Raw genomic sequence first — 12,193 nt, 5'->3', positions numbered from 1 at the left:
CAGCCTTTCTGAGCAAAGAATGATGTGGACTCTCTTGAATATATGTATCAAATTAAGTCACTCTAATTTTTACAATAGAATAATAAAAAAAAGTTACTACAGCCTTTCCCTTCTGTAACAGAAGTGAGACCTTTTTATAATTTTAATTGCTTTTGATGTTCAATAATTAAAAAAAAAGGAAAAACAACCAAAAGCACTAAGGAAAAATGCATCTTTTGGTTTTGTATTTTTTAACTGATTTCAAAAGAACCAAGTGCAGTCACAGTCTTTAAGCATGCAGGCATCTACTTCTTCAAGATTTTTTTTTCCAAGTCCCTGACAAATCTCAAGCAGAGATTAAGTCAGAATGATGCTTAATTCCCTGCAAATATTGTGAAACACAGACAGCCAAGCACAGAATGAAAACTGAAGTGCCCTAACTGTATGGAAAGCCTGCAGTACACTTCTTTCTATTATTACAATCTGTCCTGAAGTTTGTCTGTTGGTTTGGGGCTTTGTTTTGGTTTTTCAAATGCTCCATGAGGAAATGAGGCAAACTACCAGGTCTTAGGTACCCACAGGACAGAATCTAGGGTTGGGAGGAAAGTTTTGCTTCATAAATACTACTGTACAGATCTCATAATTTAAATACGTCATAATAAGTGAATAAAAGACTGAATCAAAATATTTAATATCAGTTTTGAAAACAAAATTTCTTTCTTTATTAATACTATAAAAAAAGAACTTTGCTATTAACCTCAAGCCATTGACATCAGCACCATATTGAGAAGGATTTATGTCTTATCATGCACACGAATTCCAAATGGTTTCCTGAATGCATATACACATTTCAGATACTCATTATCTAAAAACAGCTATAGCCGAGGTAGAATAGCACACTAGCAACATTAAAAAAATATTACATGCATTTATCCAAAAGAGATTCAGGGGCAATTTAGTCTGCAGGACTTCATTATCTACAAACTTAGCTACAGTAACTAAACCAGCCACATTCAAAAAATAATGAATAAAAAAGGATGGAACTTAATCCCATTTCTTTTTAGTCAGCTGATACAGAGGTCTAGCTCATGACCAGTGGCAGATGATTTGATGTAGAGATCCTGAACATATCTTTGAAAATACAACTTCGGCTAACAAAGGGAGATACTGCCTTCCGGGAAGTAATTCTGTGACACGTTTACAGATTTCTAGGTGGAAAAAAATATTAATGCAATTATCAGGAAAAAATAGGCTCATATGGGAAAGTGGACAGACAATATCGTTAACTCATATCGTTAAGATATGTAAGTTGTATGTAAGTTTCTCCCGCTCTACTCAGCTTTCACGAGACCCCACCTGCAATACTGCGTTCAGCTCTGAACTCTAACCCTAACCCAAGAGAGATGTGGACATGTTGGAGTGAGTGCAGAGGAGGGCCACAAAGATGATCAGAGGACCGGAGCACCTCTCCGGTGGAGACAGTTAAGAGAGCTGGGCTTGTTCAGCCTGGAGAACAGAAGGCTCCAGGGAGACCTTAGAGAAACCTTTCAGTACCTGAAGGGGGCCTGCAAGAAATCTGGAGAGGGACTATTAACAAGGGCATGTAGGGATGGGACAAGGGGGATGGCTTAAAATTGAAAGAAGGTAGATTTAGATTAAAGAATCTTTACTATGAGGATGGTGAAGCACTGGCGCAGGCTGCCCAGAGAAGCTGTGGCTGCCTCATTCCCTGGAAGTGTTAAAGGCTAAGTTGGACAGGGCTTTGAGCAACCTAGTCTAGTGGAAGGTGTTCCTCCCCATGGCAGTGGGGTTGAAACGAAATGATCTTTAAAGTTCCCTTCCAATGCAAACCATTTAGTGATTCTACGAAATCATGTCTGATACCAGTTACTATTGTAAAGCTGACAGTGGACAAGCTTGAGAAAGATTAGGTGGTCTGATTAAGCCTAGCTGTTCCTTTGCCTGAACGAGAGTCCTTGTTTTTACCCAAAACATTTCCCAAGAATATTTAGTTTAACACTGTCTTCATCCCATGTGAATTTGCACAGCTCAACCAAACTGATGGAGACACCTTCTGAAGGAAATAAGCCAGCTGGTTTCACAACCCTGGACTCCCGCACTGGAGCAAAGCCTGGTAGTGAAAATGCATTATGCTCATGGGAGAACTAAAGAGACTTGGGAAAGAAGTGAGATTTTAACACAGAAAGAGTTTAAGCATGACCTCCCCTCCCCCCAACATTTCAGGTTTGTGCAAGTGTTCCCAGAACCATCAGGTAAAAAGAAATCACTTCTAGGGAGGTTTTCCTGAAGATCTCCTATGTGGCAGTAAAACAGTCTACCCTGCCTATTAGCAAATAGTAAATATCTTTGGATGACAAAACAGTAACTAAACATTTTTTATGCTAGCATTATTAGATGCCGTCTAAACTTGCAAGGGCAGAATAACCATGGACTGAAAACAAAAAGTTAGTTCTGAAACACAAAGCAAACAGTAATGATGAAGACACGAAGCTTCATGGTATAACAAACACTGTGCTTATTTGCAATTATTTACACTTCCCCAAAAATATACTCTGAAGTTCTGGAAATGACAGTTGAACTTTTCTACTTGTAAATTCAAGCATTATATCTAAAATACATGCTATGTTTTAGTGAGGCAGAAACAAGAGGAGTACTAAGATAATGTCCATGTAGGCAAATATGGTTAAAAACTGGTTAAAATTAAAATTGGTTTAAATTAAAATATGGTTAAATTTGGTTAAACATGCTTTATGCACAGACTAACATACCTCTCACTACTTATGAAGACATCGGAGAGAGGACTCAGGACAACACTTTGCACAGCTGCTTTCCAGCTCAGAACATGAGCATAAAGTGTACAATGTTAAATGAAAGAAAAGACAAAGAATGCACTAAATGATACTTGCAGCTGTTGAAAAAAAAAAAAAAAGTATGGTAAAAACCCTAAAAAGTCAGGACAATTTATATGGAATTATTTTCCTTGAAAATCTAGGAGTTTCTTTTTTGAAAGCTGCTGCTGACATATTAGGTCATTTTCAGTTTGGGGAACTTAAACCAGATATAAAATCTTTGAAAGTCTGAATTCAATTCATGCAGTTATCTTGGAAATTCTCTGTACATGAATGCTAATTCAAATGCTAATCTAAAATTACACATCCTACAGTTTCACTAGTTTGGTCTGGGATAGAGTTAATTTTCTTCCCAGTAGCTGATATGGGGCTATGTTTTGGATTCACAGTAGAAATAGTGCTGATAGCACAAGGATGTTTTAATTACTGCTGAGCACATAGAGCCAAAGCCTTTTGTGCGCTTCGTATCACCCCAGCAGTGAGCATGCTGGGGTTACACAAGAAGTTGGAGGGGTCACAGCCAGGACAGCTGACCCTAACTGACTAAACGGGTGTCCAACACGACATGGTGTCATGCTCAGCATTTAAAAGCTGGGAGAAGAAGGAGGAACAGGGGAAGTTCAGAGTGATGGTATCTGCCTTCCCAAGCAACCACTGCACATGATGGAGCCCTGCTGCCCTGGAGATGACTGAACATCTAACTGACAATGGGAAATGGTGAATGAATTCCTGGTTTTACTTTGCCTGTGTGTGCAGCTTTCGCCTTACCTATGAAACTGTCTCTATCTCAACCCATGAGTTTTCTCACTTCCACTCTTCTGACTCTCTCCCCCACCCCATTGAAGGGGAGTGAGCGAGCAGCTGTGTAGGGCTTGTTGCCGGCTGGGTTAAAACCCTGATACTGATAGTATTCACGAAATCACCATCCTGCTTCCTCACAAACATCAATGCAACAGTCTCCAAGGGGATGGTTTGGTAATACCAAGTTAATACTGCTGCCTCTCCTACGTGATTTAGCATTTTTTAGGATTCTACTTACCGTAACTTCGTATTTATTTTCACTGATCTGCGTTGTGAGTTCCCAGAATTAACAGCTTGAAAGCAACCTGGGCACAGATCAATAACCAGTAAAAAATGAAACCAAGTTTCTCTGCATGTGTAAGGATTGTACAAGAGGCAAATCTATTCTTCATGGGTGGCCTCAACAGTGAAACAATGCTTTCTCTTCTTGTCCATTACACACTTCTAAACCTCTCCAGCAAGTTAAGACAGCACCTTACAACCTGTTCACAGGCAAAGCAGATTTCTTCCCCTAATCATTTTGTTTCTCTGACCAAGGCAGACAGCTTTCAATTGCACATATTCCACAACTTCCATCCCTCTGTTCTTGACCCAAAGTTGTTGGTTCAAAGTGCATTTGAAACAAGTTGACAGTATTTTCACAGACAGAAAACTGAGGCTCCAGTGCCCCAATTCATCATGTAATTTATGTATTTGATTGAAGCTCCAAAGCTGAGTGCCCCTGAGCTCTCTCCAGTCAGAGGGACCTTCAGCAGTCTGCCTTTCAGCTCTCTTGGCTGGATTTCTAATTACCAGTTTAATCAGGTGCCTAAGGATAAGCATGATTTCATTCTTTAGGAGTACTAACAGAGACACAAAGGAGATAAGAAGACGGGTCTCAAAAGTAGAACCCTACCTACAATATAACATTACCTCCTGAAATTCCTAGCATCTTAGATTTTGAATACTTGATCTTGCAACGTTGTGCTCTTACATCTGAAAATAAAGTCATCAGAAGCTGGAGCATATTTACCCACTGTATAGATCTTCACTGTATGAACACAAGAAGCAGCAGCCAATTCTCTCCACTTCAGATGTGCTTTGCCAGCGATTTCACTGACCAGAAGAGGAATTCAACTTCATTTTCAACACCAAATAGGTACAAAATACTGCCCCACCTTCCCACGCACACTTCTTTAGGCCTGCCAACACTTACCCTTGTTTTTGAGTAACCATTAAGTGCAAAAATCTCTAAATCTACTTTCTACCACACAGTCATCCCAATTCCCTTGCCACAGCACCACTTCCAGAACATACTCAGTTAAGGCCACTTCTGTGCCCTCCTCCTCATTATAAGACACATGTAAAATGGAAGTTTCTCTACTCTCTACTCTTGTCCTTTATGCCATAGCCACCTTGGCCACCAGGGGCAAGTTACCTCATTTCAGCAGCTCTAGACAAGAGCATAACCCAGTCAGACCCCATGGGCAATCCTGCCACCATTTGGTAACAAACCTGCGGTTATCACGGGCATTTCCTCACTCCCCTATTTCAGACCACAGAAGTACTTTAAGACTTGACAGAACCTATTTTTATTTTTTCACTAAGCTACCTCTGTCTTAAAAGAAAAAATTTTGAGTAATTTGAGACCAGGCTAGAAGGGAAGAAATGGACATCTAACAACTCCAACTAGCAGCAAACACCTCAACAAACCTGTATGGTGTATGCTTCTCTAGCATATACTTCTCAGTGCAAATGGGATTGTAGTACCCCAGTGAAAATTATGTCATCCTTCTTAAAAACAAAACATTTGACAAATAAAAGAGAACTATCACAATAGAAGAACACTGCTGACAGGCCACCTTTAATTCAAATCTTTATTAAACCTAAAATAACGTAACTGGTTGGGTATGTTAGTTGGTTTGGGGGTGAGGGATTGTGTGCTTTTCTTGGTGGAAGTTCTTAGATAAACAGTAACTTCTGTATGCTTAAAATGGGATGGACCTTTCTCCCACTCATCTGCCTACCAGATGGGACAACTCCCCTCCTGGCAATATCCACTTGCATTTTAAAATTAAAATTCAGGCTTCAAATTCTAAATTAATATTTACAAGGCATCATCCAAGGACTCTTCTCTTAACGTACAGCAAATTACACTGAAAACATCAGAAGTTGTTTGTCCACGGACACAAGAAGCAAGTAAAACTTACGTAATAAAAATCTGACAGAAGTCAACTCAGTTCTCAATTTTAAAACACAATCCTGTAATGGCTTGCAAGAATCTAGCTGGAATTAATTTGTGCATTCTCCAGAATATTAACTTTCATGCAATGCATGGCATGTGGACCACAAATTATCCTGAAATAAGTGCAAACATGCTTATGTGGGATTGCAGAAATGGTTTCTGAAGGAGATTTTTCACTTCTTAGCCATAAACTCTCATACTCACTGATGAAGAAAAAAGTATTATGGGCAACTAAATGCTCATCTTAAACATCTGCTGACACTGAACGCTAGGAAAGCAAAATACATTGAAATGCAGATTGATTTGTCTACAAGGCAGTTTGTAAATTTCTGTACCACATTAAAGTCTTGTGGAACAAAAACAACAAATCACTTGGGAGAAAAAATGCTAACAAAAAAGAACCTTTGCTGAACCCAAGCATGGAACAAAGTAGTTAAAACTCAGACCGAATCTCTTTCAGAATGTTAGGAATGATTGAACTAGAGAGCAGCATCAACCTGAACTATCCCGTATTTTCCACTTACCATCCATTCAGGTTCAGAAGCCTGAATTTCTTCCCCCTGGCCAGGTTTTAGGCCAACCTGAGTATCAGATTTCAGTGTTCTCAAACTACAGAGAGGCGCAGGATGAAACTTGTTCAAAGCTTGATGGAACGGAACACTATACTCCCATTTTCTATCTCCTGTTAATTTTCTATAGTTTAGATCACCTTTGAAAAAAATCAAGTTTGACTTCTGTAGATCAGCATACAAGTCAGGAGCAACTCCAGCCATACTTGAAAAGTCATGTGGCAAAGTCCAAAACATGTGATCATGGTAAACCCAAACTCCCTTTTTCAAATTGCCCTCCCAGTTTATCCCACATCTAGACATCCACATATGATTAGCTGACTGCAGTTGTTTAACAGTCCAGTTAAAATCACACTTTGTGGTATCTGAAACATACCATGGAATACTTTTTCCATGAAAATGGACTTCATCAGCTAGCTTTGACGATAACAGGAAGTCAGCCAACACAAAATCACTCACAAGTTCAAATCCGGCATTATCCAGGACTATGTCAACTCTAACATTACTTTTTTCTGTGTTTGTTTTTTTGGCATTTACAAATAGTGACCAGATTTTTTCCGTATCATTCACCACAATGTAAGGTAACATGTTTTCCAGGGATTGTAAAGGACTAGATTTCTGAGAGCTGTCTTCACCGGCTGAAAATGAAAGGTCACATTTATTGCCCCACAATGACACCTGGAAGGAGAAAAACCAAAAACATTTGCTAAGTCTTGCTGCAGTTACATTCTAAACTACATGTACACTAAAGATTTTGTTTGTTTTCATTTTAGGGTCATGAAGGCTCTAACTCTAAGTTTTCCTCCAAGCTTTAATAAAATCCAGCTTCTGGTACTTAAATCTTACTGTAGACAAGCTTTTGTGGAAGAAACCAAACAACGGACTGTATTTACGCTGGCATCAGAAACATGCATCAGCAATGACAAACACGGAAAATTTAGATCAACAGGGAGATCATAAAGCTTAAAACACAAATATTCTCCATACTGTAATTCCAGAAAATATCAGTGAGAATACAGAAAAAGGAGTAATAAAAGCAGGGTTGTTTCTTTATTTCATGCTGCCAACTATTTTAAGTACACACTAATGAGGTCTTAATAAAGATTCCCCAAATACTTATTGTGCACTGTTGCCAGCTAATGGACTTATTTGTAATCCTACACTATTTCATATTCTACCCAAAGCATTATTTTCCAAGAATAATGCAGTTACAAAGCTTTTACCCCACTTCTGGCCCTGACTGACTTCTAATTTGATTTTCCAAAGAACTTTAAAAATTTTTAGTGTCAGTAAAATGAACTGGTTTAAAATTTTACAGTTAAATAACAAATAAGTGACGTGGAACTTGATTGAAAGCATTTTAGAGGAAATGTTAAGGACAATAAGCTGGGTTTTCAAATATACAATGAAGAATAGCAGTATAATGAAAATATCACATTTAATAAAAGTAACTAAAAATTTTCCAGAGTAGCAGCCATACAGTATGGCTGCCAGGATTTCACCACATTTTACACAGAAAAGAGCCATATTTTAATTGCCTTATGACGTTCAGATTCTTTACAGCCTCAAGTTTTTGTTTGATACATAGAAGAGATATTTTAAATTCTTAGGTTAAACACTACTACTTTACCTGCAATAGCTTAAAAAGTTCCTCCTTAAGTTGCTTTTCATCTAGATCCTTAATGTTTTTAAGAAGTTCCTGAAAGTAAGTGCATAAGGCAATAACGGCCTCTTGGGATTCGAAGAAATTTTGAGCCTTTCCTTCCTTAAAAACGTCGAAGTTCTCAATAGGTGGGCTAAAAAAAGAAGAACAAATATATTAACATACTTGCAACATTTTCCAATAGCACATGAAATACATTTGAAAATGCAAGCCTGAAGCTCAGCTTTTTCAGGCCGTACTATGAGCTCCAGCTAGATTTTCCACATCTAATTTGTCATACTAGATTTTCACACATCTCAATTACAGCCTGGTATCATGTCTCACTGAAACAAGACAGTATATGAGACATCTTTACATTTCTAGCAATATATTCTCAAAGTGAACAAGTGTTCAGTCACAATTCCGGGAACTGCACATATACAGGGAAAATTCTGAACTCTAGTCTTCAAACACAGTGAATTGCTGGCCCAATTTTAGTGTGTGCTGAAATGTACTTCCCATACCAAGGTCTCTTACCGTAATATGAAGTTACTCTTACAGAAGTTTTTAACTAGGACTAGAAAATTAACATGACAAAGATGACAAAACAATTCAATTCTTGTCATATATAAGAAATACACTCATTTATTGTGAGACATATTTGCATGCACACTTGACTGAACTTCCTTACAAGCATATGCTTAACAGAGGCTAAGTAACGGAGATGAAGCAACTTAGAGCTTACTAATGAAAAGTATCTGCCGAGTTCTTCAACTGCAATCCACAAGATCCATCTCATATTTGAAGCTTTTGGTACAAGAGTTCAAATTATGCAACACACCAGTGGAAACAGGATCCCATAACTGTGTTTGCAACTCTGCAATACTAAGGGCAAATACAGTGCACATGGAGCTGTCAATTATCTTTTTTCTTGACAGCCATGGGAACTTAAAACTGCTCATTCCTCCCCCATTACATTGTACTGGCAGCTCTCCACAGTACCAGCACAGCAAGTTTCTCCTGCCAAGTTATTTTTAACCAGGATCAGCTCCCAAATTTCGATGCAACACATGGTCTGCAAACACTGCTGTAATTGAGAAGATGGTGTAAAATGAACAACAGGGGCTACTTAAGGCGGGGCTACTGCTATAAGAGACAGTTCTCAAACACTAATTTCAGATTTTGAGCAGCAAAACAAATGAGAATGCCCAGCAGACGAGTAGCTCTCACATTCTGCATTTCAGGCTAACGTATGTCTTAAGAAACAATTCTAGACTAACAAACCTTTTAGAAATGCTAAATAACTTTCGTATGTCAATGCACATTAATATGCAAGAAGGTCCAGCTATATAGTTAAGCTTACGAGTTTTCATGTAGACCAAGTCAGAGATGCTGAAGCATTAAAAAACCCAACTAATAAGTTTCAAATTCTGCCGCATGGAAGAAGAACAAGTATTCATTTTATATTTGAGGTGCAAGATAAGGGACAAGGAATACTGTAACAGCTTAAGATTTTCTTTTATCTTATTCCCAGCTGTCTTCCTTTCTCCTCAAATAAAAATGGGAAAGAATGATTTTTTTTGCAGAGTAATATACCAAGCTAGTAAACACTTACTTCTGTGCTAATGCTGCATGAATTCTTCGATACATGTAACACTCTACAAATAACCAAGGGGACTGAAACCAACTCAGTTCTCCACTCCCATTTGCTAAATTTCGTTGGTAGTCTAGGTACTGGTTCCACAGAGCAGCATCAGGCAGCTCATCTTCTAAAGGGGTCACTGGTTTGTCTGTTTGCAGTTCATTCCGCAGCTTGGAGAGGAAAGATATAGCTCTCTTCTCTGCTTCCACACCTTTCTGAAATAAGTGGAGAACAAAAATTCCTATTCTCAATATTTATTCTTGTAGAGACACAGATCAATTTTTCCTGAAAGATACAAGTGATAAGTTTTAATTGCCAAATACAAACACATTTTGGTAAATGAAGCTCATTTTACACCCGATAGCCTAAAATGAATCACATATGGGACTTCTTTTTAGAGTTAGCTTTTTGCTTATTAGAGGGGAAGAGAGAATTGAAACATTGCCATGTTCAGAAGACGCTACTGTCCATTAACACTGCATCAACACAATAACCTGAGAAAGTGAAGGTGTGCAGAACAAATACATCAGAAAAAGGTTAGACAGAAAGATGAGTTACAAAACTAATGAAAAATAGCATATGAAAGAGACAATAAATAAAAAAAAAAAACAACACAAAAAGATTAAGACAGGTAAGCAATGACTGTAGTAAGAAACCAGTAAAAACAAGGCAGAGAAGGGCTCTCAAGTTAGTGGAGGAAAAAAAAGTCTCAGGCAAAAAAAAAAAGACCTTATTCTTACCTCACCGTGTTCTTCGAAAAATTCATTTTTATGTCGATGCAGAGTATCAATAACTCTTGTGAGGATCTGGGGCAGTCTGTCTTTAACTGTAAAATATGCAAAGGATCTAAAAAGGAGACAATCAAAATTTTATTATAGAGAAGAAATGATGAAATATCTTCTATTTTTTAAAAATAAATGCAAGGTCTTTCTGCTGGGTTCAGCTGGGATAGAGTTAATTTTCTTCACAGTAACTGATATGGGGCTAAGTTTTGGATTGGCGAAATCTGAATTTGTGAATTGTGAAATCAGATTTGTGAAAGCTGAAAACAGTGGTGATAATACAGGGATGATTTAAGATATTTCTGAGCAGAGCTCACACAGTCAAGGGATTTTCTGCCTTTTGCCACCCTGCCAGTGAGCAGGCTGGGGGTACACAAGAAGACAGCACAGTTGGCCCCAGCTGACTCCAGGGATATCCCACACCACACGGCATTGTGCTCAGCAATAAAGTAGGGGGGAGGTGGGCCAGGAAACTGATGACTGGCTGAGCATCGGTAAGTTGCTGGTGAGCAACTGTTGGTTTATTCGCATCACTTGTTTTTCTTAGGCTTTATTTCTTTTATTTTCCTTTCTCATTAAAATTTATTAGCATTTTATTTCAATTATGAATCAAACTGTCATTATCCCAACTCACGAGTTTTCTCACTTCTACCCTTCCAATTCTCTTTCCCCCATTCCCGCCGCAGGGGGGAAGGAGTGAGCAGCTGCGTGGTGCTTAGCTGCCGGCTGGGGTTAAACCGCGAGTCTTAGCTGTGTGCCTTTAAAGCAACAGACACCAATAAAAACCAATAAAAACCAACCAAATTGGTCAGGTTCTTAGGTCTACTTTTGAAGAAATAAACGCAAGTGTTTTCAGCTAAGGAAATGCTAAATGACTAGCCGTGTAAAAGAGTGAAAATTACAGTTATTTCTAGGATAAAATACATTCTCTAACTGCTCAGTTACCCAGATATGAAGTCAAGGAAATTTAAAAGCACAGATGTTTGTTCAAAGTTTAAGTGTACTAGCATTACTTGCTCTCCACTTGCATACGTGACTTAGCATTCCCCACACATGGCTCACACGTGACGATCCCAGCGAGCAAAACGTGACCAGCCCAACCGACAGCTGCAACCCCGCCCGAAGAGTAATTTTTTACTGGAAGACTTCTGCTCCGGGACCCGCAGCCAGGCCGTACGGCCCGGGGCCGCACAGCTACCCGCGGCTGAACAGCGCACCCGAAGGAACCTGACACAAGCGCGGACACCACCGGCACCCTCCCGGCCGCTAACACAGGGAAGCCGCGGCGCTAAGCGGGACCGGGACCGAAGCCGAGGCCAAGCCGGCCGAGAAGGCGCCTGCCCCTGCACCACGGCGCCACCTACCGCCCGCACAAGTACGCTGAGTACCAGAGGCCCTAGCCGACGGGCCCGGGACCCTGCGCCCTGAGGCGGCGGCGGCGGCAGCCGCCCCCCCGCCAGGGGGGCACCATCCAGTCCCTCAGCTCCTTCCTGACCCGCCACCCCACAGGCCATAACGGACCCCTTAAACCTGGCCGAGAGGGAGACCGGTAACACCGTTACCGCCGCCATCTTGCTCCGCCCCCGCTTACTGCTGGGCCACCCCCCGGAAGTGGGGCGAGACAGCCGGACGTTATTGCGAAGCCAGCCGCGCCCGCCGCGCAGCACGGCGACGGACGGACGGG

General features: G+C 40.0%; 1 protein-coding gene across 1 annotated transcript; it reads right to left on the bottom strand.

Moving 5' to 3' along the window:
- Positions 1 to 5,492: 5,492 nt before the first annotated feature.
- On the bottom strand, positions 5,493 to 12,145 carry ARMT1 (acidic residue methyltransferase 1). The gene is made up of 5 exons (XM_065680581.1): positions 12,031 to 12,145; positions 10,468 to 10,573; positions 9,701 to 9,942; positions 8,074 to 8,239; positions 5,493 to 7,121 (listed from the first exon to the last, which is right to left on the bottom strand). Exons 1-5 carry the CDS (start codon positions 12,078 to 12,080, stop codon positions 6,354 to 6,356), a joined length of 1,332 nt encoding a protein of 443 aa, XP_065536653.1. The 5' UTR covers positions 12,081 to 12,145; the 3' UTR covers positions 5,493 to 6,353.
- Between the last annotated feature and the right edge of the window lie 48 nt (positions 12,146 to 12,193).

Source organism: Lathamus discolor, chromosome 5, assembly GCF_037157495.1.
Source record: "Lathamus discolor isolate bLatDis1 chromosome 5, bLatDis1.hap1, whole genome shotgun sequence".
Classification (NCBI taxonomy): domain Eukaryota; kingdom Metazoa; phylum Chordata; class Aves; order Psittaciformes; family Psittacidae; genus Lathamus; species Lathamus discolor.
Note: the sequence above shows the minus strand (reverse complement) of the source record. Positions and strands in the feature narration are given on the sequence as shown.

Coding starts and splice junctions, on each gene's coding strand:
- ARMT1 (XM_065680581.1), bottom strand. CDS start 12,080: ATGGCGGCGGTAACGGTGTTACCGGTCTCCCTCTCGGCCAGGTTTAAG. Junction 10,574..12,030: donor CTCTCGGCCAGGTTTAAGGG/GTCCGTTATGGC, acceptor TCTCCTTTTTAG/ATCCTTTGCATATTTTACAG. Junction 9,943..10,467: donor TTTTCGAAGAACACGGTGAG/GTAAGAATAAGG, acceptor CACTTATTTCAG/AAAGGTGTGGAAGCAGAGAA.